Source organism: Rattus norvegicus, chromosome 6, assembly GCF_021556685.1.
Source record: "Rattus norvegicus strain SHRSP/BbbUtx chromosome 6, alternate assembly SHRSP_T2T, whole genome shotgun sequence".
NCBI lineage: Eukaryota > Metazoa > Chordata > Mammalia > Rodentia > Muridae > Rattus > Rattus norvegicus.
In genome coordinates, this window is record NC_141539.1 from 136631910 (window position 1) to 136656696 (window position 24787).

At 44.5% G+C, this 24787-nt stretch overlaps 1 protein-coding gene and 1 long non-coding RNA gene across 26 annotated transcripts in view; one reads left to right on the top strand and one right to left on the bottom strand.

The window, feature by feature from the left end:
- Positions 1 to 3377: 3377 nt before the first annotated feature.
- Positions 3378 to 7478, bottom strand: Cpt1al1 (carnitine palmitoyltransferase 1A like 1). 3 transcript variants are annotated; one of them, XR_015623398.1, is made up of 3 exons: positions 7015 to 7478; positions 6711 to 6793; positions 3378 to 3825 (listed from the first exon to the last, which is right to left on the bottom strand). It is a non-coding gene; the product is annotated as a carnitine palmitoyltransferase 1A like 1 (long non-coding RNA). The 3 variants fall into 3 exon arrangements; XR_015623399.1 differs by lacking the exon at positions 6711 to 6793; XR_015623397.1 differs by lacking the exon at positions 3378 to 3825 and having other exon boundaries at positions 6496 to 6793.
- A 164-nt stretch (positions 7479 to 7642) lies between these two features.
- Positions 7643 to 24787, top strand: part of Mark3 (microtubule affinity regulating kinase 3) — an 89248-nt gene continuing 72103 nt past the window's right edge. For 16 of the 23 annotated variants that reach the window (XM_087552182.1, XM_087552186.1, XM_087552188.1 and 13 more), the window contains exon 1: positions 7652 to 8238. In XM_087552182.1, coding sequence (XP_087408308.1) covers positions 8188 to 8238 — 51 coding nt within the window. In that variant the 5' untranslated portion in view covers positions 7652 to 8187. 23 annotated transcript variants of the gene reach the window in all.

Sequence of the window (24787 nt, forward strand, 5' to 3'; positions counted from 1 at the left end):
ATGTGTATATTATGCTAGTGCCATGGAGTCTTAATCATTGTAACCTTAAAATTATTATTATTATTATTATTATTATTATTATTATTATTATTATTAGTAGTAGTAGTAGTAGTAGTAGTAGAAGTATTAGGCATTTTGCCCATAAGCATGTGTGGTGGTTTGGATGAGATTGGCTCCCATGAGCTCTTATATTTCGGTTCTTTTTTTTTTTTTTTTTTTTTTTTTTTCGGAGCTGGGGACCGAACCCAGGGCCTTGCGCTTCCTAGGCAAGCGCTCTACCACTGAGCTAAATCCCCAGCCGAGCTCTTATATTTCAATGCTTGGTTCCCAGTTTGGTGGACTGTTAGGAAGGTTTAGAAGGTGTGGCCTTGTAGAGAAAATACATCAGTGGGCCGGGGTCGGCTTTGAGATTTCAAGGTGTGTGCCACCAACACCTGAGTGGCTTGCGGTTTCAATAGTGCAGGTCAGGCCCCAGACTCTCTGTCTGCAACTTGAGGATCAAGTCTGGCTCTCAGCTACTACGTCATCACCACGCTGGCCCACCACCATGCTCCCCACAGTGACGATTATAAACTAATCCTCTGAAGGGGTAAGCAAGGCCCTACATCAGTGTTTTCTTTTGTAAGTTACCTTGTTTGTGGTTTTTTTCTTTTACTTGTTTTAAAAAAAGATTTATTATGTATATAGCTTTCTGTCTGCATATATCCCTGCAGACCAGAAGAGGGCACCAGATCTCATTACAGATGGTTGTGAGCCACCATGTGGGTGCTGGGAATTGAACTGAGGACCTCTGTGAGAGCAGATGTGCTCTTGACTGCTGAGCCATCTCTCCAACCTCCCCCCACCCCCTTTTTTTAAAAGCAGGGTTTATCTATGTAGTCGTCCTGATGTCCTGGATCTCACTCTGTAGACCAGGCTGGTCTTGAACTCTGAGATCCACCTGCCTCTGCCCCCAGAGTGCTGGGATTGAAGGTGCGAACCACCATGCCCAGTGGTGTTTGTAGTTTTGTGCTGAGTTTTGGAATCAGGAAATGTGAATGCTCAGGTTTGTCCCGGTTTGTCCCGGTGTCCTGCATCTCTGCAGGTTCACCGAACCCATCTGAGTTCTTTGACTTACCATACGTCTCAGGAATTTTATTTTGTCGTGTGGTGCTAGGGATTCATCTTAGAGCCGCACATGTGCTGGGCAACTAACCGTGTTACTGCTCCTCTGTGCCGGCTACTTACACAGCCTAGACTCACCTGGAAGGCTGGCCTGATGCAGGTAGGGGCTTGACTGGGTTGCCTTAACTGATGTGGGAAGATCCAGGACGAAAGCAACAACGTCCCCTGGGTTTGAACCCAGGATTGTGTATGAGTAGGGAACATGGAGGGCTAGCTGAGTATAGGCAGGCAGGCAGGCATGTATTTCTCTGTTCTTGGCATGGACAGTAGGAACTAGCTGCTTCATGCTCCTGCTGTTATGACTCCCTGACAGTGATGGACTAGAATCTGGAACTATAAGAGAAAGCAAACCCTTTCGTCTCTAAGATGCTTTTGCCAGGAGTTCTTTTGTTTTGTTTTCCAAGACAAGAGTTTCTCCGGGTAGCTCTGGCTGTCCTGGAATCACTTTGTAGACCAGGCTGGACTAGAACTCAGAGATCCACCCACCTCTGCCTCCCGAGTGCTGCCTGGCATTTGCCAGGATATTTTCTGTCAACAACAGAAATGACACTAAAGCAGATGGTTGAGATCGAGGGCGTCCTCGGCTAAGTGGTAACTCAAGCCCTGGCCTAAGAGGACGCTATACCTCAGTGATAGAGCAGCTAGTTATCTTCATGCACAAAGCTCAGGGGTTGGCCTATAGCATTAACCACCACCACCACCACCACCACCACCACCACCACCACCACCACCACCACCAACAAAGTTGTTTTGAGGCAGGGTCTCACTATGTAGACCTGGATGGGGATGACCTGGAATTTGCTGTGTAGACTGGGGTGGGGGAGTCCCTACCTCCCTACCTCAGAGGGATTTGCCATCCTCTGCCTCCCAAGTGCTTGGATTAGAGGTGTGTACTACCATGGCCAGACTGAAACTAATTTTTTTTTTAAAACAACACTTTTACATAAAAGTAGGATTTCTTCTGAGGTTTCTATCATTAGGGAGATTTAGGAATTTGGGGTTTTTCTTGTTTTCTATTTGTTTGACTTGGGTCTAGATTAGAGATCTTGTTTTCAGAGAATCTGTTTTGGATTTCCTTGGCTACAAAAGCTACTTCCCATTAATATTCAGACACACCGGTTATTCAGCTGTACTTGGTCACATTACGTCCTTGGTTTTCCTGGCCTCATTCTGAAAGAAGGCTTTGAGCCCTGACGCCCCACGGGAAAGGCGTGAGGTGGGGTGGGACTCAGGGCTGACTCACAGGGCCAGCCCTAGACAGCTCATGTCTGAGGTCACACCACAGGAGGGGAGGCCATGCTAGCTTCAGGAGTGGAATCTGTCCTGACAACTTCTCTGGCTCCCTCTTGTCCTGCCTGCCTGCCTGCCTGCCCGCCTGGGTCGGGAGTTGCCCGTGTGAGGTCAGGGACTTAGCACATTGCAAGACTGGAGCGCTGGGGTTCTACACTCTCAGCCCTCTCCCTTTCCACGATGGCAGCAAATATCAGAGTGTGTACAAGTCACAGGACAATTTGCAGGAGTCAATTCTCCTTTTTACTGTATGGGTCCCTGAACTCAGGTGGTCGAGTTTGGCAGGATGTGTCTTTACCTAGTGAACCAATTTTCCAGCTCCAGGTTATGTTCCTGAGATTCAGTCCCTTGGCTGTACAAGGACCGAGCCAATAAAGTTTTTCTCTTTGTTACATATTAGTTTTGGTGCAAGCATGCCTCTGTGCATACTGATAATGGATATTCATGCCATTTCTGGCTTTTTTTGTTACAGGACCTGGAGTCTTGTTTTATACATGTTCTCTCAGTACATTTCAAACCATTTGTGCTTGTTTGTTTATTTCAAGACAGAGTATCTCTGTGTAGTCCTGGCTATCCTGGAAATCACTCTGTAGATCAGGCTGGCCTCAGCCTCAGAGTCCAGTCCCTTACACTGGAACTAAAGGTGTGCACCACCAACATCCAGCCAAATCTTTCTTTCAAACATCTTTAAAGGTTTATTTTGGTGTTTAATTATGTGTATGAATGTATGTCTCTGTGTGGGTCTGTGCATGTGCCTGAAGTGCCTACAGAGGCTAAAAGAAGGTGTCAGGTTCCTCAAAGTGATTACCAGCTGCCTAATGTGCAGCTGAACCCAACTCTGGTCCCAGGAAGAACAGTACACGCATTTAACCCATGAGCCCTCGTTCCAGCTCCCTTACAGCTTTTGGAAATCAACCAGACACTGTAGTGAACACCTTTAATAGGGAGGCAGACGCTGGCACAGATTTTCTTCGGTGGCTCTTTTATTGGGTTCCCATACCCATCACCCTTCTGACCCCACAACACTAGGTAGGAGAGAAAGGTTAGAGGGGAAGGGGGCCTGACTTCTTTCACTCAGCAAAATAGACTATTTCCTGATGACTAGGGGCCTTGGGTTCCTTAGGACTGTCCAGTCTTTGCTGTCAGGATATCTCTAACTTCTTGTCTCTTTGCTCACAAACACTTGACCAACCACCACAGCAGCAAGCAGGACTGGCAAGGGGAGTGGCAGCCTCCTAGGCCTTCTTGGGGCTTTTCCATTTACTTCGTCTCCCCAGAATCCCCAGAATTCAGCTGTCTGTAGCTGGCAAGGATCTCGCCCCTGCTGGTGCACGAGGCAAATCATAATCACCTGCTGTGATGATCTCACACCTGGGATTAGAGCAAAAAAATATTCACATATCATAACTGGTTTTTAAAGAAACCAAAATTCTTTTTTTTTTTTTTTTGGTTCTTTTTTTCAGAGCTGGGGACCGAACCCAGGGCCTTGCGCTTCCTAGGCAAGCACTCTACCACTGAGCTAAATCCCCAACCCCAGAAACCAAAATTCTTACTGCAGAGGCAGGCAGATCTCTGAGGATGAGGCCAGCTAGGACTATATAGTAAGAAACTATCTCAAAACAATAAGAATTTTAAATTTATTTATTGATGTGTGTATACTCACATACGAGCACCAAGGCAGGTGTAGCAATCAGGGGAGAACCTGCAGGAGTCACTGCTCTCCTCCACTGGGCTCCTAGGGATTGAGCTCATGCTGACAGGCTTGGTGCAAGCTCCCTCATCAGATGAGCTACCTCGACAGCCTATGTTCAGGTAAACATTTTGCACGGAATTGTGGTATTGTGGAGCATGCATAACTTGATGGTGTTGCTAATGTTACTAGCTATTGCTAAATTCTCCCAACATGTCATTTTTAAAAAGTCATTTTGCCCAGGTGGTCATGGTACAAGCCTTTAGTCCCAGCCCTCTGGAGGCAGAGGCAGGTAGATCTCTGAGTTCAAGGCCAGCCTGGTCTACAGAGTGAGTTCCAGGACAGCTGCTGCTACCTAGTGAAATCCTGTTTTGAAAATAAAATGAACAAATAAAAATTAATAGAATTTAAAGAGTATTTTAAGTGTGTTTTGACTATGTGTGTATATGGGAGCGCGCCTTTTACCTAAGGGCTGGAAGAGGGCATTGGATCCCCTGGAACTGGGGGTCCATTGAGCTGTCACGTTGGTACAGGGAACAGGTCCTCAAGAGAAGCCAGTACTGTTGCTGATGAACCATGTCTCCATCACCCTGCCCTTTTTTTTTGACGGTGTCTATGTCATCTTGGTTGGCCTGGAACTCTCTACACTGGATTGGCCTCAAACTCATACAGATCTGCCTATCGAGTGCTCAAACTCATCTGTGTCTGCCTTTCGAGTGCTGGAGAGACGCTCAGAATGAGAAGTGCTAGCCGTGCAACAACAGGGACCTGAGCCTCATCCTCAGAACTCAGGTAAATAAGACAGGTGTGGTGGTACATCCTTGTCATCCCAGGGTTGGAGGGGCAAAGATAGAAATATCTCTGGGGCCCACTGGATGGCCAGATAATTGGTGGGGAGCTCTAGACCAATGGGAGATCCTAGGAGAGATCCTGTCTTTCAACCACTGGAACACAAGTGAGCTGCTCTGCCCACCTGGAATTTACCTGGATATTTTTGGGAGAGCTAATCTTTCTGCTTGAGCAAAAAGACCTCTAACCACTGAGCCATCTCACCAGCCTGGGGTGCATTTCTGAATTGAGGTGGGTTTGTTGTTATGATGCTCAGGGTAGGAAATATTTAAATAGGAAGACGGGAAACAAACTGGGCATGAGAGTGTACTTTCGGCATCGGGAAGGCTGAGGCAGGGTAGGAATTCAAGGCCAGACTGAGCTATGCAGCAAGACAGTCTAAAATAAATAAATAAATAGGACAAGAATCAGGCCAGAAAAGAATTATGAAAACAATAGTTGTCAAGTTTAACTGCTCCATTCCTCCTGGATAGATCACATAAATTCCTCTGGAGAAAACGGTGCCCTCCCCTTGCTCACGTCCTCCTGGTCCCCCTTTCCCTTGCACGCGCCACAAACACACCTACCGCTTCCAGCTCTTTAAGGTGAGTCTACATTTCAATAGCTTCGATTCCAAACTCTAAGAAAACTAGGAAGTGTCTTGAGGTCACGTGCCATCATCTTCACCCCCAACCTTTGGCATTCACTGACTCCAGGGTTTAATGTGTAGCTTGAATGAGGAAGTCCCCCTAGGGGGGAAGCCTCATGACCGATTACTTCTCTGGATTACTTCTCTGGCCAGTGTGGGATGCTCTGAAGTGTTCACAGGCTTTCTCAAAGCTCCTGCCTGAGGCTGACAACCTTTTGGGAGGTTTCCCCAATTCGTCAGGGGCCAGTGTTGAAGCACCAGAACTCGTCAGGGTGGAGGGGAGAATGGGTTCCAAGCTATGTCTAAGTCTGCTTGGATCCTGCCTTTTCGGTCTGCCTTCTCGCCCTCATGTGCCCTTGATGAATTTACTTGAATTCACCCCGTTGTTTCTCACTCCCGTGCTTCTGTATTGGGCTAAACTGGGAGCCCAGTAGCCCCAGGGAGCTATCATTCTGTCTTCAGAGTGAGTGTGCCTTCTGCAAGATTTCCCCTGCTTAGACCCCCAAGTGGGACAGGGAGCCCACAGTTGGCCTCTGAGCTCCGGAGCACATGTCTGCTTATCACAGCCCACATTTCAGCTGAGCAGTGTGGAGCAAACCTTTGATTCAGAGGATTGCCACTGTGGCTCTCTGCTTAACCGAAAAGGGAAAAAGAAAATACTCTCTAAATAGGCCCATCTGGTTCCCCTGAGCACACCCCTAAGAGGGTAACACAGGAGTTCTGAATGCATCTTGGCCCCTGGTTGGTTTGTATTGGGACCCTCTGGCCTCTCTGGAAGGGATGCTGGTGTTTGAAGTTCTGTCGTTTCACAAAGCAGGATACACCAAGATATCGGGTGTTGGGGGGCCAGAACCAAAGCAAACAAACAAAAACGTAAGAAGAAAAGCAAAGTTTAGTCACAAGTTTAGCCATTTCTAAAGCTGTAGGAATGGGGTTCAGATCCTTCTATAACCAACAACACTGACGATTTGGGTGAAGTAACTGATCCGGACTTTAGATCATATGCTGTGTCTGTCCATCTTATAAGGGCACCCTGGGGCTTAATGAATAACCAGTACAAGGTGGACTATTAGTAGCCGTTTGCCTTACCCCAGGTCACACAGCCCTCCTTTCTCTACTAATGGATTCTGTCCTCAGAAGACATAAAGAGGTGACACGTTGAGCAAGGCTTTCTGGAAGAGGCAACATAGTCAGAGTTTCAGCTGCAGGTCACTCAGCCTAGACCAAGCCTATAGCAATAATATCTCTCTTCAAAAGACGGAAGCAAGAAAGGGAGTGGGAGAGAGGAGGAAGGAGAAAGAGATAGAGGGTTTCTGAAAGTGAGGGGTAGAGGTAGTGAGAGAGGGAAAGGGAGAAGAAGAGACGGAGAAATATTGATTATATAAGCCCCTACCGGCATTTAGGAATTGATCCCCGGGGGCGTCTACACGATCTCATCGAATTCCTCTTCCCATCCTTTTGTGCTACCTTTGTTATTTCATGCTTCACTCTTTCATCCAGCTGGGTATTCAGTTGGGCCGGGTCCAATAACCAGTGGCTCCATAGTCAGAGGCAAAAAAGTTCTTTGGGTGGATGCTAGATGCCTCGGTTATGAAGCAGGAGCCTGGCTCCTTCCTCCTCTGATAGACCTGTAACTGCTGCTTCTCTACGGTAACTCCATCCTTTGCAGCGTGGCCGCGGGAAGGAAAAGTCAACTTTTGCAAACAGTAGGATCTCCGTGTGTAGTACATTCCAGCCAGCCTAGACCTGTACTCTGTAAATGCCAGCCCAGCAGTCGGACACAGGACGCCCACTAGGGCAGTGGTCCGGAGAGGTCAGTGATGCCCAAGCGATCTGGACGATTGCAACTCTCTGCCTGCTAGAACTGGAGGAGACCAAGCAAGTCCTTTCCAACGGCACCACCCACTCAGACCCAACAGGACGAGTCGCCCCTAGCAACAGCAGCCCGCAGCTAGCTCCGACCGCGCTGATTGGCGGAACTCCAGGCGGCAGTAACGTCACTTCCGGCAGCCGGAGGCAGCGGAGGAAGCAGAGGCGCGGCCATCTTGAGTCTGTAAGGCTCCTGAGGTGCCGGGGAGCGGCGGTGGCAGCCGGCAGGGCGAGGCCGGGCGGGAAGCGAGCGGGAGAAGGGAAAGCAGCCGGGAGTGGGCGCCTCTTCCGCGGCCCCCTCCATGGTCGGCACCTGCAGGCCGCGGCGGCCTGTCTTGCGCTTCATCTCCGCTCCATCCTCCTGCGCCGCTGCCTCTGAAGGGGCTGCCGGCCGCGCTGTGTCGAGCCCCCGGGGCTGAGCTCCGCGGCGCTGCGGCTGCGAGCGGCGAGAAGGCGAGGGGCCCGCGAGGCGCCCTGAGGCTTGGGGCGGCCAGCGGGCCCGCTTCCACTGCGGCCGCCGGCGCTGGGGGAGAATGAGCCCCGGGGCCCGCGGGCGCACGGCCCGGGCCAGGCCGGAGATCTAGACTCCGGCCGGGGAGGGCCGGGCCCGAAGGCTCGCGGCCGCTGCTCATCGGCCGCCCAGAGCTGGGCGGTTTTGTTTTCGCCTTGGCGTTGTGCAGAATCAAAGCGCAATAAGATGTCCACTAGGACCCCTTTGCCAACGGTGAATGAACGAGACACTGAAAACGTGAGTGGACTGCGCTGCAGGGTGGCAGACCCTCAGGGTGGTAGCAGGGGGACCCAGCCCAGATGCTTCGGCAGGGGTCAAGGCGCAGCCCTGTCCTGCCGCGCGCGTGCGGCCTGCGCGCTGTCCTTACGGTCTGCTGAGCATTACCCGTCCGTGCGCTGCTGCTGCAGCCAGTGCGTGTTTGAACACAACTCTCCTCTTACATCGGGCAGGTTAAGAGCCTGCCTGTCCTTGGTGCGGATTAATAGGATCCAGTCGGGTCGAGTGGACCGTCCTTTAAAAGGGGACTAAGTTAAATGACAACCGCTAAAACTAAGTGCCCCGTGGAGAGATCCTTCTGGGCCCCCGTAGTTCCCGAACGCAAAGAGTAGTTCTGCTTGAGAGCCGCTGCCTTTATCAAGGAGTAGCTTCCCGTCCTTGCAAAGCTAAGTCTGTTCGGAAGCAGTGGGCTAAGTGTTTTGAGAGGCAGTTGTGAAGCTCTGCTCTGTTCTGCTGCCCAGCCGAGGGACACCCACTGGGTTGCCTTTTCCTTCCGCTGCGAAGGTTGGCTTGAAGTAGCTCTCAGGCCCATTCCAGTGTGCACACCCAACAAATCTATATAAAAGGATTTTGTTCGAACGGACCTGCATAACCAAACCAAACCAAACATCAGTTTGGAGCAGCATGGCTAGGGAGTGACAAACGAGTAGTAGAGGTTCTACTGAAGAAATGTTTGACCTGCCCAAGTGTTTTTTGAACCCTTCTTCCGCATCGGATTCCAAAGTGTTCCAGTCTAGCTTTGTCCTCTGTAAAGCATTTAGTAAATAACTTGTAAAGAAACTTCACTGGCCTTTCATTATACGGAGCTATGAGGTAACTGCTGGCAAGAGAATGCTGTCTCTGGAAAAGCTTCCATGCTCCGGGTGTTTTTGTGCTTTGAAAACCATCCTTAGAAATGGTAACCTAGTGGTATCAGATGCCTTCATTTTAATCTTCAAAATGCTACTTGTGCTTGATAGCTAGTAGGTAATTTAATCTATTTTCGTAGACCTGGGTCTAAGTCATCTCTGTGGTGTGTATTAATATACAGTTGTATATGTTCTTCCACCTGAGATAGATTAGAAAATTACCTAACTAGGAGAGCTTAGATTAGACCTCTTCCCTCCTTTTTCTTTCTCACCCTCTCCCCTTCCTTCTCTTTTTCTCTCTTCCTCCCTTTTTGTTCCATAGTTCTTGCTGTGTTGCTTGGACTGTCTAAGGGAGCCTTCGGTCTCAATTTCCCATAGCCGAGGATACAGACACATCCACCAACCTTGGAATCCTGAAACTTTTCTTCTTTATGTTCTTTTGAAGAAACTTATCTTTGACATGATTGATCTTCATGTTCTTTGGCCACTCTAAAAAAATGAAGCAAGTAAATCGATTGATTGGCTCTGATCATTGATTTTTTTTTTTATTCAAAATCAAAACTTTAAGTAGAACCAGAACATGTGCTTTCTAAATTGAACTAAGAAACAAAAGGTTTATGATAATGAAAGACAGCATTTTAGTTTCCTTTCAACTTGTGTGATATCTATCATTCATCTGTCTGTCTGTCTGTCTGTCTGTCTATCTCTATCTATCTATCTATCTATCTATCTATCTTATCATGTCGCTGTGTAGCTCTGGCTATCCTGGAACATACTGGGTAGACCAGTGACCTGCCTGCCTCTGCCTCTGATGTGCTGAGGTTAAAGGCATGCTCCACCAGGCCTGGCTTTAATAGTATATTTCAATGGGGCCGGAGGACTCAAGGAGGAGTCTATTTTTAGTCAAGAATGCATGGTTTTAGGTGGTTATTTGTGATTATTTTAGACTGAAGTGGTTCATTCTTCACATGTCCTTTGTCAACTTGTTAAGTTGTTTTGTGATTTTCCTGTGTGCTAGAATTACTACCTTTGTTTTTAAAAACAATCTAAGGACTGGAGATGTGGTTCAGTGATAGATGATTGTCTTCTATATGTGATGTCCCAATTTAATCCCTAGCACCACTGAGTGACCAAGAAAAGCTTAGGATATGAAGGATGCCTTAATCTTAATGAATCTGAGGTTTCAATATTGCTAAAATCAAGAGCTTATGCCACTTCCAGCTGGTTGCACTAATTCACCTTGACATGTTCTGCAGTCCTTGCATATGTGTGGTATGGGAATGGCTGTGTCTCTGCTACAGTGTGGGGCCTGAGTCAGTGGCACACATGTTCACTTTAAGCATGGCCTGTCCTTACCTGCCATTACTGTGCAACTTAAGTTAGACTTTGCCAGTTGCATGAAAGTACAACATGAATGAGATATCTCTGCCTGGTGAGAAGTTCTTTTGTGAATCAAGGCTGTGGACATACAAATAAACACATTTTAAGTGGACAGTCTGATGAATTTGAATTTGCCAGATACACAGTCATGTGGTCACCACCACGGTCAAGCTAGAGAGCATTTCCATCCCCACAAAGGTCTTCTGTGGGCTCTCCTAGGCCTTTGGCAAGCAGTGGCTCATTTCTGTCTCTTTATCTTTACCTTTTTTTTTTGGAAGTGGAGCCGTAAAATATACAACTTTTTAAAAATTCAAGGCAGTCTTATGATGTAGCTGAGGTTGGCCTCAAACTCATCCTTCCCTCAGCCTCCTTACGACTGTGATTGCTGGTGTTGGGTGACCATGCAGCAGTGTCTGACTTCCTCTATGTAACAGAATGCTCTGCTTGCCTGTCTTTTCTTTTCTTTTTAAAAACAGGTTTGACTTAAATATCCCTGGCTGTACTTAATGCTTTTGTTGTGTTTTGAAGACAGGATTTCTCTGTGTACCCTGCTGTCCTGGAACTCATTCTGTAGACCAGGCTGGCCTGAAATTCAGAGATCTGCCTGCCTCTTCCTCCCAAGTGCTGAAATTAAAGGTGTTTGCCATTGGGCTGGAGAGATGGCTCAGTGGTTAAGAGCACTGACTACTCTTCCAGAGCTCCTGAGTTCAATTCCCAGCAACCACATGGTGGCTCCCAACATCTGTAATGGGATCTGATGCCCTCTACTGGTGTGTCTGAAGACACCGACAGTGTACTCATGTAAATAAAGTAAATAAATCTTAAAAAAAAAAAAAAAAAAAAGAGGATGCTTGCCATTACTGTCCAGCCGATTTCAATTTATTTTATTTATTTAGGTTTTTTAGTTTTTGTTTTTTGAGACAGGGTTTCAGTGTGTAGCCCTGGCCACCCAGAAACTCACTCTGTAGACCAGGCTGGTCTCAATCTCAGAGATCTGCCTGCTTCTACCTCTCCACTGCTAGCATTAAAGGCACGCTTCACTGCTACCAGGTGCATAATACTTTTGAGATTGTGTTTTAAAGTGTATTAATAGTTCATTTCTTTTTATTGCTAATTAGTATCTCATCAGATGTATCATGAGTTTTAAAAAGTTCTTCCACCAGTTGGTGGTCCTTGGCTATTATAACTAGAGTAGATTTGCTTTGTGTGCATATGCTTGTGCAAGTGCATGTATGGGTGTGCATTGTGTGTGTGTGTGTTAAGACATTTATTCTATGTATTTTAAGTGATTACATTCACTTGTGTTATGAATGCTGCTCATTTAAACAAGTGTAATAAATTGGGCTGAGGCTGTGCCTTGGTAGAATGATCCTAGCCATTGTGTGTGTGTTAGGGTGGGCGGATAGGGAGTTGGGCTTCTTTTTGAGATGGGGTTTCATTATATAACTAGTTGGCCTGGAACTATGTGTGTAGACCAAGCTGGCTTCAACTCAGATCCTCTTGCCTTTGCCTCCCAAGTGTTGAGATTAAATTTGTGGACTACTACATCCTAGCTCTTAAGAAGCTCTGACTTTTATCTGTAATATAATTATAAATCAGGAAACAGAATTGGCAGCAATAATAGTTGTCTCCTCCTCATATACTCTTCTGTTCTCATTTGATTTTCATGTCACTACTCCTCTACGGATAGGAATATAAATGTTCATCGTAGCTCAGAAAAACCAGTTAAAACTCTGGGGCCAGAAGATGGTGAGTCCAGTGTGGGAACCCAGCCTGGGTATGGAAGACAGACCCCTTAATCATTTCGCCATCTCTCCAGCCCAAAAGCAGGAGGTTTTTTAAAAACAAAGTTTACTTTCATTGTATTTCTATAGTTGACTTGCAAAGGGATCCATTAGTAAATCCTGTTTGTAATTTGACAAGATCAGAAGTGCAATTTTCGCTTAAGTTTTAAAGCATTGACGGTTTGTGAGTCCGGATTACTTGCTAGAGGACTGGAAGCACAGGTTTGTTAATTAACAGCTCGGGATGTGTCCATCATGGACCTGCTGTTCTGTTTATTTCTCTGTGGTGACAGTTCTCAACCTGTGGGTCATGACTCCTTTGGAAACCAAAATTATTATGATTCATAACATCAGCAAAGTTACAGTTATGAAGTAGCAACAAAAATAATTTTATGGTTGGGGTTACCACAGCATGAGAAACTGTATTAAAGGGTCACAGTATCAGGAAGGCTGAGGACCACTGCTCCATGAGCTGGTCGGAATCTGTCACGTAGACCAGGCTGGCCTCTGCCTCCCAAAGGCTCAAGCTAAAGGTGTGGGCCACCACACCCCGCTGTATCAGGTGGTTTATAGAGTGGTCAGGATCGCTAACTTTCCTGAAATAAACTAGTGGAGGTATTGTCTGTTGACTGGGTAATCAGTGAATAAATTGAACAATTTGGATTGCTTACTGAGTATGAGGCTGTGCTACAGAGGGTGTTTTGTATGCTTGACAACCAGATTGTTCTTGTTCTTTGGGACTGCTTATGCAGCAGAAAAGCACTCAGGGCTTTGCGGAGCGAGTCTGTGCTGTCTAACCTGAGCAGATAGATACACCTAGAGGGTTGCTGTTGCTGAAGTGCTTACCTCCCTGTCTCACCTTAGAGCAAGCTGCATTCTAACACGTCCAAGACAGTGAGTCAGCACGCCCAGGGATCATCCCTGAGATGAGCTTGCTAACTATGCTACCTTTCCTTTTAGATTGGCCAGGTTTGCTAGATACAGTAGGGTTTTCCGATTCTCTAAGTTGTTTTTGAAACAGGGTCCACCATGTAGCCTTGGATCCTGGAACTGTCTACTTAAATCAGCTGACCTCAATGCTCTGAGTTTTCATTAAATAACTTTAAAAGAAGATGTGGCCTTGGAACATAGGAATAGTTACTACTTGTTCTTACTTCATTGTATTCAGGCAACAACACAAAGTAGTTTATGTAGTATCTCACTTAAATATGTGGCATGCCGGGCTGGAGAGATCTCCCTGGGTCAGAGCACTGCTGCTCTTCCAGGGAGCCAGGTTCAGTTCCCACTCCTACATGGTCTTTAAACCACCTGTAACTCCTGTTCCAGGGAATTCAATGGTGGATATGTGCTTCACACTCACATATACAGGCAAAACACCCATACACATAAAATAAAATATTTTAACTTTTAAAATACATGGTAAGAGCTGGGAACAATAGTATATGCCCCATTGACTGGGGAGGCTGAATTGTATGATGACCAGTTAGTTTGAGCTCAGCCTGGGCAACCTAGTGACAACTTACCTTAAAGTTAAAATTTTTTTAAAATGGCATTCATTTACTTTAGAATTTTTTTTTTGTATGTGCATAATCATAGATGTCAACTTTTACCTTCTACTGTGTGGGCCCTGGTGATTGTTGGCAGGTTGGCAGCAGGCAGCTTCTCTTTATAAGCTCCTTGTTTTATTACCCTTTGTATATGATTGTTTTGCCTGCCTGGATGACTGTACTACATGTGTCGGTCGTTGGACCCCGAGGAGCAGTTAGAGATTGTGTGTCGTCCTGGTGGTGCTGGGATTCAAGCCTGAGTACTCTGGAAGAGCGGCCAGTGCCTTTAAATCCGCAGTTCTTAGCCTGTGAGTCAAGACCCTTTGTCAGACCTCTGTCTTCAAAAATATTTACATTACAATTCATAACAGTGGCAAAATTACAGTATGAAGTAGCAGTGAATATAATGTTATGGCTGGGGGTCACCACAGCATAGGAACTGTATTACAGAGCCACAGCATTAGGAAGGTTGAGGACAACTGCCTTAGAGACATAAGCCCAGTTTGTATGAATTGGTTATACCTGTTATTTTATTTCAAAAGGGATTGTGTTGGTAAGCAAGCTGGAGGCTAAGCCCAGCACTTGAGAGGCAGAGGATCCAGGGTGGATGGAGTTGGGTGCTGTGGGGTCAGGGCCAACCTGGTTATATAAGAAGACCCTGTCTCTCTGTGCCTTTGATCTGTTGGTCGGTCGGTCGGTCGGTCGGTCGCTCTGTCTTTGTCTTTGTCTTTAAGAGCACTTGATGCTCTTCCAGAGGACCTGGGTTTCATTTCTAGAGTCCGCATGGTGGCTCACAGCCGTCTATAACTCTAGTTCTAGGGTATCTGATGCTCTTTTCTGACTTCCTCAGGCAACAGGCATACAAGTGCTATACATACATACATACATACATACATACATACATACATACATACAGGCAACACACTCATATATAAAATTAAATTTTTTAAAAGTTTCTAAATTTTATCATTCTAAAATAGAACCAAACTTTAGCCCTAGAGTTTGTCTAGCCTAGAGTTTGTAAAAGCCAGGGAGTGCAGATCCTCCTGATACCACATCTATTTTGAAATTTCAAATTAAATTTGGATGGAGAAGAATAAATCTACCTGGAATGCTTTCATGTACATTTGACAGAAGTTAAACCACACACTTGAAGGAGATGGCTGGATGGATAAAGGCACTTGCTGCTCTTGTAGGATTTGGATTTAGTTCCCAGCACCTACATAATGGCTCATAGCTGTAACTCCAACTGGGGGATCTGAATCGCTCTTCTGGCCTCCAAGGGCACCACCACACACACACATAAAGTGCACAGATATACATGCAGGCAGAACATCCATACGTGTAAAATAAATATTTTTTTTAAAAAGAATACACTAGAAGCACACGAGGGGCTGTTTGTCCAGCATTTATGAACAACCTAGGCTACATAGTTTGAGGCTAGCCTGGGCTTCATGGTGAGACATTCTGTCCTGTCTGTGTGTGTTCTCTTTTCTTAGAGTTGATATGCAGACAAAAATGTGCTTATATCTGTTCTGCTGACCCATATGTGCTCTCCTTAGGAGTAGAGAGAACAGACTTTGCTTAGGAGGGCTTTTCCTGGTGAAAAAGGAAAGATGGTTTTTTGTTTTTTTTGTTTTTTTTTTTGTTTTGTTTTTTAAGTGTGATGGTTTGATCATTGAATGTTACCCACGGGCCTATTTTAAAACCGTTTTCAATTGTGGAAGTATTAGAAAGTCCTAATATCATCGGGGGCATTCCTTTTCCTGTATCTCTTCCTTGTGAGGTGAACAGTTTTACCCTGCCAGCTATATCATGGCCTTCTGGAATAGCCATACCGGTGAGCTAAATAACCCTTTTCTCTTGAGTTATCTCAGGTGTTTTATTTTAGTAACAGAAGCTGACTAAGTAAGGGTCCATCTATTTCGTCTAGGAGTCTTTCATTTTATTTTGTTTTGTTTTTAGAGACAGGGTTTTTCTGTGTAGCTCTGGTTGTCCTGGTACTAGTTTTGTAGACTACTAGGCTAGTCTCAAACTCAAGAAATTGGCCTACTTCTGTCTCTTAAGTATTAAAGGCACGCACCGCCACACCTAGACAACTTAGGATTCTTTTCTGTTTGTTTGTTTGTTTGTTTGTTTGTTTGTTTTGGACACTTGGCTGTCCTGGTGTTTCCTTTGCAGACCGACCAGTCTGGCCTTGAACTCATAGTGATAGAGATAGCTCCCCTCCCCCTCCAAGTGCTGTGATTAAAAGCATGTTCAGAGAGAGCCTCCAACCTAGGAACCTACCCTCTATAATCACTTAAAACTACTCAACTGTGGTTAATCTTATGGCTCAAATCAGGAGGTGTTTTGCCTGTATTTCTTGTTAATAGTTTGGTAGTTGCTTCTAGATGGAGCCTTAATACTATGGGTTTATCTTAAAATTTTTATGAAAATTTGTATTTGTAGCATTTAATACTAAATCTGTGTAACTTAGCCCAAAGATTTTGATCCCAGGATTCTGTATAAACCATTTTATATGCAATCAGTACTTTATGACTGTACTATCAAAAGGCGTACATTCTAGAATGAGAATCCTGTAAAGGAGCAGACCTAGAACCATTCCTCATTTTGCCTTCTGCTGTAAGACATAACCAGAAGAGTCATTTAAACTGGGCAAGCGCCCTTTGTTTGTTGTGGGAGGCCTTTGAGTCTGTTTGGTGTTCTTTTCACATTTTGTCCCTAACACTTCCTTTCCTTTATCCAGCCCTTACCTATCCTAGGCCTGCTGCTGTGTTAGTCTAACTTTACTGGGAGAGTAGATTTAGGAGTTTATTTTTCTCTTAAATCATCAGAAGAAAGAAGATATTCAATGATAAAGTATCTTTTACACACTATGGTAATGTATTCTAGTTTCTTTCCCCTTCTTATTAGTTTGGCTTTCTTAACACAGGTTTTCTTTGTGTAGCCCTTACTGTCCTGTGACTTACTCTGTAGACCAGACTGGCCTCAATGTCATAGAGGTCTGACTGCCTCTGCCCCTGAATGCTGGGATCAAAGGCATGTGCCACACTACTCCTAGCTTGTAGTCATATTTTAAAGGCATTTATAGGGATGGTTTTTTGGACTTATAATCTTCCTTATATTTTATTGTGTGACCTTGGGTAAATAAACTTTGTCTGACTTTGGGTAAATTACTTCTTATGCCTGTCACCTCATCTATAAAGCTGAATTGGTAGTAATGGACATAACTATCCTCCTACTATGATCTGTTCTCCTCTGTTTGTTTGTGTGTGTATATAACCTGTCTCCTGCTCCCTATACTGGTAGTCCCAGGCAATTCCGGGCTAATTTTGGGACACTCCAGGGACACTCCAAGGACACTCCAGCACTGTAGCTAGTCTGTCTAGAATACTAGTGGTTCTCACCTTTCTTAATGCAGTTTAATTTAACTGTATTAACCCTAACCATAAAATTATTTTCAGTGCTACTGCTACTTCATAACTAATTTTGTTACTGTTATGAATTGTGATATAAATATTTGTTTTCAGATGGTCTTAGGCGACCCCTTTGAAGGGGTTGAGGCCCAAAGGTTGAGAACTGCTGCTGTACAGTAATGCTGATACTTTTAATCTTGGTCAGAGGTCTACTGTATTCATTATGCTTCCTCAGTCCCTGTGTTATACTAAAACTCCTTGACTGCAGGATTGCTTTGCTTACTAATACTATTCTAAATATGTAGGAAGAAATCATTTACCTATTATGGATGGCCAATAAACGAATATTTGTTGAATTACTGAGCTATAATAAGATGAATAAATAGGCTAAGTCTGACAGGATACGTAAGTCAGTCCGTAAGTCAGTCGTCACTGATGGTTTAGGGCCACCCCACCTCTGCCACTGTACCTTCCGGATTCCACTCCAGTGAGATCACCTGAGTGTGGTGCTGGTGATTAACCCCTCGCCTAAACATGGAAGGCAAGTTTTCTACTATCGGGCCAGACCCCCACATTTCCTTCAGAGAGATTTCTTTTGTGTTTGTTTCTGTTTTAGTTGTTTTGTTTGTTTGTTTGTTTTTCTCTTTTTCGTTACTTTTTTCTTCTTTTAAAACAGGGTCTTACTGCATGGCTCTGGCTTTCTTGGAATGCACTTCATAGACCAGGCTGGCTTCAAACTCACAGAGATCCACCTGTTTCTGTCTCTTAAATGCTAAGATCAAAGATGTGCACCACTACTCTCAGACTGATTTCTTTTGGGGTAGGATGGGGTCTGGGTGATGGTGGTTTTTTTTTTTTTTTTTTTTGGTTCTTTTTTTTTGGAGCTGGGGACCGAACCCAGGGCCTTGCGCTTCCTAGGTAAGCGCTCTACCACTGAGCTAAATCCCCAGCCCCAGTGATGGTGGTTTTGAGACAGGGTTACTCTGTGTAGTCCTGGCTGCCCTGGAACTCACTCTGTAGACCCGACTGGCCTCAAACTCAGATCCTGCCTCCGAGTACTGGGAGTAAAGATGTGTGCCAGCACTGCCAGGCCAGACTGATTCCTTAAAGCGGGGCGTGATGGAGAGAATACTATGGACATCTGAGGAAGGAAGGGCTAAAGGGGAGCCTCAGGGCAGCAAAACTGATGTGAGAGGCTTAAGCAGGTCCTCAATCTATATAATCCTTACTTACAAAAAAAACATCCTCATTGTTGTGATGGAAGAAAAGTGCCTATGAAGTGCTTTCCAGTCACTGCAGACGGTAGGGCTGCTTTAACTGCTATCCCACCTGAAGATGACTCTGTTTTTCTGGATAAAGTATTTCAGTGCAAAAGATGTGTCATTCAGAATCATTGATTTTGTTATTGTCACCATTATTTCTTACTAATTTATTGACTTCATTTCGTCATGATGAGAATTGAGCCCAGGGCCTTACACGTGCTAGGCAGTCAAACTTTCTCTTTGGTGTATCTAACTGTTCAACTCTATAAACAATATCCAGCCAGACAAGTCAGCTTGGCCATTCATGTATTTAGCAGTTGGATGCTGGCTGTATGCGAAGTTCTATGTCTTGATAACATAGACTCTTGAGATGACCCTGCTTTTTTTTTTGGAGCTCATCAAGTAGAGTTCACAGGTGAAGCCTTGGGGAGAGAAGTGCAAGTGTGGCAGAAAGGACAGCCTAGTGAAAAGAATAAGAGGAGGTATTGCTATTGCCAGGTGCAGTGGTGCCTCTAGTTCCCAGCACTGGGGAGGCAGGGGCAGATGGGTGTCTCAGACTAGCCAAGGTTTTATAGTGGATAGCAACCCTATCTCAAAAAACCTGGGTGGTGGGTTTGGGGATTTAGCTCAGTGGTAGAGCGCTTGCCTAGCAAGCGCAAGGCCCTGGGTTCGGTCCCCAGCTCTGAAAAAAAGAAAAAAAAAAAAAAAAACCTGGGTGGGGGAAGTAAAAACTGCTATCAGTTGTAAAGTGTTGGGGAGCTAGAACTGTTTTTCAGTATTAGTGGTACATGAAACGACTCGTGCAAATTAAAGGAGCCAGAGCCTTGCTCTCTGGCTTTGGTGTGTGAGGAGCTGACTTGGTTGTTACCAGAATGAGAACAATATGGTAGAAATGGGGTAGTGATGAGTTTGAGAGACTGAAGATGAAGCCCAGATTGACTTAAAAGTGAGGGGAGATGGAGAGGAAGGAGCAGTGGATGATTCATAAATTTCTCTGTACAAGATGGGGACTGGAGAGATGGCTCAATGGTTAAGAGCACTGAATGCTCTTCCAGAGGTCCTGAGTTCAAATCCCAGCAACCACATGGTGGCTCACAACCATTTGTAGTGAGATCTGATGCCCTCTTCTGGTGTGTCTGAAGACAGCGACAGCTACTTATATATAAAATAAATAAATCTTTTTAAAAAATGATAGAAATGATGTTTTACAGCTAAAAAAAAAAAACTAGGATCGGGGTTTTAGGGCATTTCATTTCCCTACAGCAGATCATTTTAACCTTGGAATGATTGATATTTTGACGTTCTTTGTTGTTGTTAGTGTTTGTTGGCTTTTGTCTAGTTCGTTTTGTTTTTGCTTGTGACTCATTCTGGCACCCACGCTGGCCTCTTCCCTACCTGACCTCTCCAGTGCTAGGATTACAGATGTGCTGCTATACCAAGCTTTGGCCTGCAGTTCTGTGTTTGTTAAATATTTTTGTTATACTTACTTCTTAGGTAGCTTGTTGCATGTGCTGTGGTGTCTAAGTGGAGGTCAGACTACAACCTGCTGAAGTTCCTTCTTTCTCTCCTTTGACCATTCAGTCCTGGGGACCCATCTCAGGTTTGTCAGGCTTGCCAGCAAACACCTTGACTGGCCGAGCCATCTGGCCCAGTCCTATGTGTTGTAGGAACAGCCTGTTATCCTGGAACAGCATCTCCTCAATTTAAACTAAAAATGTTTCCATCATTGCCAAATGTTCCCTGTAGAAGTAGAATTCCCTTCCCCTTAGTTGAGTTTCAGTGCTTTTCTAGTTCCCTTTATTGAAAGCCATTTGCCTAAAAGGTTTATACAAAGCCAATTTAAATATAACTGACTTTCCAAGAACTAATTATTTGCTAAGTTTATAAGTTGGTCTTGAATGGGACTAAAAAATTTCTCAAGCTGGGCAGTGGTGGTCCAGGCCTTTCATCCTAAGCACTCAGAAGGCAGAGGCAGGAGGATCTGAGTTCCAGGTTACACTGGTCCACAGAGCTAGTCCAGGATACCCAGAACCCTAGATATCCTGGAACAAAGAGACCCTATCTGGGAAAACAAAAACAACCAACCAACCACAACTTCTCTCAGGATTTATGCTTGTCTAGTTGCATCTATCCATCCTTCTCTCTATTTTTGAGACAGGCTTACTATATAGCTCTGGAGCTTCCTTGTAATCCAGGCTGGCTTCAAATTCACAGAGATCTGTATGCTTCTGCCTCTGAGTGCTGGGATTAAAGGCTGTGCCACCATGTCTACCTATGTGCAGTTGATTTTTTTTTTTCCTAGAAGGAATGCTAAACACTTTGAAAGGGTTGTAAGAAAACTAAGGGGATCCTGATTGACATCTCTTCTCTTAGCATCTTTTGGTCCTGCCTGAGCACCCCCCTAACTTCCCACACTCTTTCCTCTTTACCCTCCCGACAAACCCTTTTTAAATGTTGTGATAGAATTCAGGGCCTTGTACACGCTAGGCAAGCACTCTACCTTTGAGCTGCATTCCCGGCCCTTTCTCTTTCTTTCTTTCTTTTTTTTTTTTTTTTATTTGTTTTGTTTATATGAGTATACTGTAGCTGTTTTCAGACACACCTGAAGAGGGCATCGGATTCTATTACAGATAGTTGTGAGCCACCATGTGGTTGCTGGGATTTGAACTCAGGACCTCTGGAAGAGCAGTCAGTGCTCTTAACCGCTGAGCCATCTCTCCAGCCCGGCCCTTTCTCTTTCATTCTGACTTTACCGTCTTTTAGTTGATAAGAATGTAATTTAAAATGTAATTATTATTATTTTTTCTACAAAGTTGTATTTATGGTTAGTACTTATAATAAATTCAATATATTATTATCTCTTCTGGACATGGATATTTTCCTAATTAGTCAGGTTTGTTGTTTTTTTATGACAAGGTTTCCTATGTACAGTCTGACTTACAACCTAAGATGTAGACCAGGTTGACCTTGATTTGTGTCAGCCCTCTTTCTAGTTCTGGGACCATGCCTAGCTTAGATCTTTTTAAATTAAACTGTTTAAAAATGCTTTGTTTTAGGAAGCTTTTGTGCTGGGTATGATGATGCATCAGTAATTCTAACAGTGAGGCAGCTGACGTAGGAGGATTATTAATGGAGAGCAGTGGAGGCCATGTAGTGAAAGCTGCCGAAAGATGGATAGAGATACAAATATAGTTTGGTTTAGGAGAGACAGACAGGCTAGCATGATCAGGAGGTTGTGGCAACCCAAAAGCTACTATTTATTCTTTGAATTGTTTGTTTTGATAATGAACAGCCTAGAGAGATCAGTGACAGAACACCTGGTGATTGTGACTGCAAGGACAAAAGGGAAAGGACACAAAAGTCCAAACAAACAGACCAGCAGGAAACTCTGAATAATTACATGCACTGCTACTGGTATTTGATCACTATTACCAATTTCCAAAACTATATTTGTATGTGTGTGTATGGAGGGGGGCACACATGTACCACATTACATATGTGGTATGTGTGGGAGTTTGTAGAAGTCAGAGGTTAGTTAAAGTTCCTTGGGTCTACTCAGATGCTGTCCAGGTGCCTTTTGTTTTTGTTTTAATGTTTTTTTTTTTTTTTTCCTGGTTCTTTTTTTCGGAGCTGGGGATCGAACCCAGGGCCTTGCGCTTCCTAGGCAAGCGCTCTACCACTGAGCTAAATCCCCAACCCCTGTTTTAATGTTTTTAACCTTTCTATATGCAGGACTAGGTGTGGCATAGCAACTGTGGTTAGAGGATAATTTGTGGGGGACTAGTTCACTCCGTCTACCTTCCCAGGCCTGGGATTAAACTCAGGCCTGGCAGTGGCAGCACCTTCACCCACTGACCCTCTCTCTCACCAGTCAGCCCTTACTTTATGAGGCCCAAAAATCCTTGTATTTCCACCCCTCAGCATTGGGCTTATAATGTGAACCATGTGCTTGAATGTTTTATTATATTAGATTCTTTTTGGGATTTTATTTTTGTTTTGTTTTCAAGACAGGGTTTTCTCTGTGCAACCCTGGCTATCCTGGAATTCGTCCTGTAGACCAGGTGTCCTCGAACTCAGAGATCTGTCTGCCTCTGTCTCCTGAGTGCTGGGACTTAACACGGGTGCCACCACTGCCTGACTTGGAAATACATTAGATTGAATTAGGAAAAAACAAAACAACAACAACAAAATCCCTACCTGATGAGCATCCTTAATGCTAAGTCTAAAATTCTCTGGTATCTGAAACCTTTTGAATACATAATTTTGGATTAAAGATGCATAAATTAGATTCTCTCTATTTCTTAAATGATTCTGGGACTGGATATTCAAAAGCTAAGAGCACCCATGTTTGGTTCCCGTCACTGACATGGTGGTTCACAACCATTCGTAACTCAACTTACAGGCGGATCCTTACAAAGGGAAGGGATACCCTCTTCCGACCTCCATGGGCATGAGGCACACATATGCTGTACATACATGTGGAGAAAACATAGAAAATAACTAAGTCCAAAAAGAATTAAAATGAAAGGAAACACAAGATGATGATTCTTGTATGTGGTGTTGCATGCCTGTATTCCCAACACTAAAGAGTTTGAGAGAAAGATCTGGGAATTGTGGCCAACCTGCGTACTAACGCAGCACAGAGGTAGGGATAAATGAAACGGGGAGGGAGATGAGATTAGATTCTGAAGTTTTCCATTAACTGTACTATTTGCTAGAATAGCTGCTGGGAGATGCAGGAGGAGCAGGAATTCAGTCATTCTTCATTACATAGAAGTTTGAAGCCAGCTTACTACCTGAGAAGGGAAGAAACAAGGCTATTTAATGCTCTGCAGAGAGAACAGTGGGCAGCATGGTAGTAATGGGATTATCAGCCAGGTATGGGCTAAGATTCTGTGATTCTTATCACATCAAGGAAGGTCCGTTCTTTTGTTTTTGAGATAGGATGGGTTGTCCTGGAATTGTGTAGATCAGAGGGCCTGGAACGCACAGAGATCTGCCTGCATCTGCCTCCCAGTGCTGGCATTGACATCATGTATTACACGAAGGCTATTCTAATCCTAGCTTGCTAATAGTTTTCCTTTCAAGTCATAAACTGGTCGGTTTTATGGAGTACTTTTCTGTAGTGGAGGAAATAATGTTGTAACCACCCCACCCCAGACAGGGTTTCTCTGTGTAGCCCTGACTCTCCTAGAGCTCACTCTGTAAACCATATTGGCCTTGAACTCCGAGATCCACCAGCCTCTGCCTCCCAAGTGTCCAGATTAAAGTTTGTTGTGTGCTACCATGCCAGGCTCTGTAGATGTTTTTAAAAGTAAAATTTGACTTTGTGTCTCTAAAGTGCAAAAATTGGAAGAATAGCCACTTACTGTCACAATTTGGCTTTGTGGGTTATTTTTAACATTTGGGAAATGTTTCCTATGAGTTAAGGATATGGCTTATTTAGACAAGATCTATGATGTGTGTGTTGTGTTATAAGGAAGAGACTAGAGGGTCTGATGCCCTCATCTTGCCTCAAGACCTCCTTGGACCTTCTCAGGCACTGCATGTATGTGATACACAAACATACATTCAGGCAAAATAATCATAAACATAAATATTGTAAAAGAATTTGTAGCTTGTAAGCCTGTTGGCTTATTTGGGAAATATTGAAGTAGGACTCTGAACTTCAGGTTGGGACCATATTTTTTAGTTAAAGTAAAGCTTTTTTTTTTTTTCCGGAGCTGGGGACCGAACCCAGGGCCTTGCGCTCGCTAGGCAAGCGCTCTACCGCTGAGCTAAATCCCCAACCCCTAAAGTAAAGCTTTAAAACACACACACACACACACTCTCTCTCTCTCTCTCTCTCTCTCTCTCTCTCTCTCTCTCTCTCTCTCTCTCACACACACACACACACACACAAACACACACACACACACACACACACAAACACATACTTCTAAAGAAAGTAACTTACAACATTTAGCTCTTTTAACTGTTTTAGATTTCTTTATATGCTTCAAAGTTTTGCCTGCATGCATGTTTGTATACCATGTGTGATTAATGTCTGGAGAGGCCAGAAGAGTGTATCAGATCCCCTGGAACTGGAGTTAGAGATGGTTTTGAGCCAGTATGTGAGTGTTGTCCTCTGCAGGAAGGCGGTAACCATTGAGATACTTCTCCAGCCCTACACATAGCTCTTCCAACAACAACAACAACCAAAAATACCAAACTAAACAAACAAAAGAAAACCCAACAACAACAAAAGCCCTAAAATGAAGCTGATTTTTT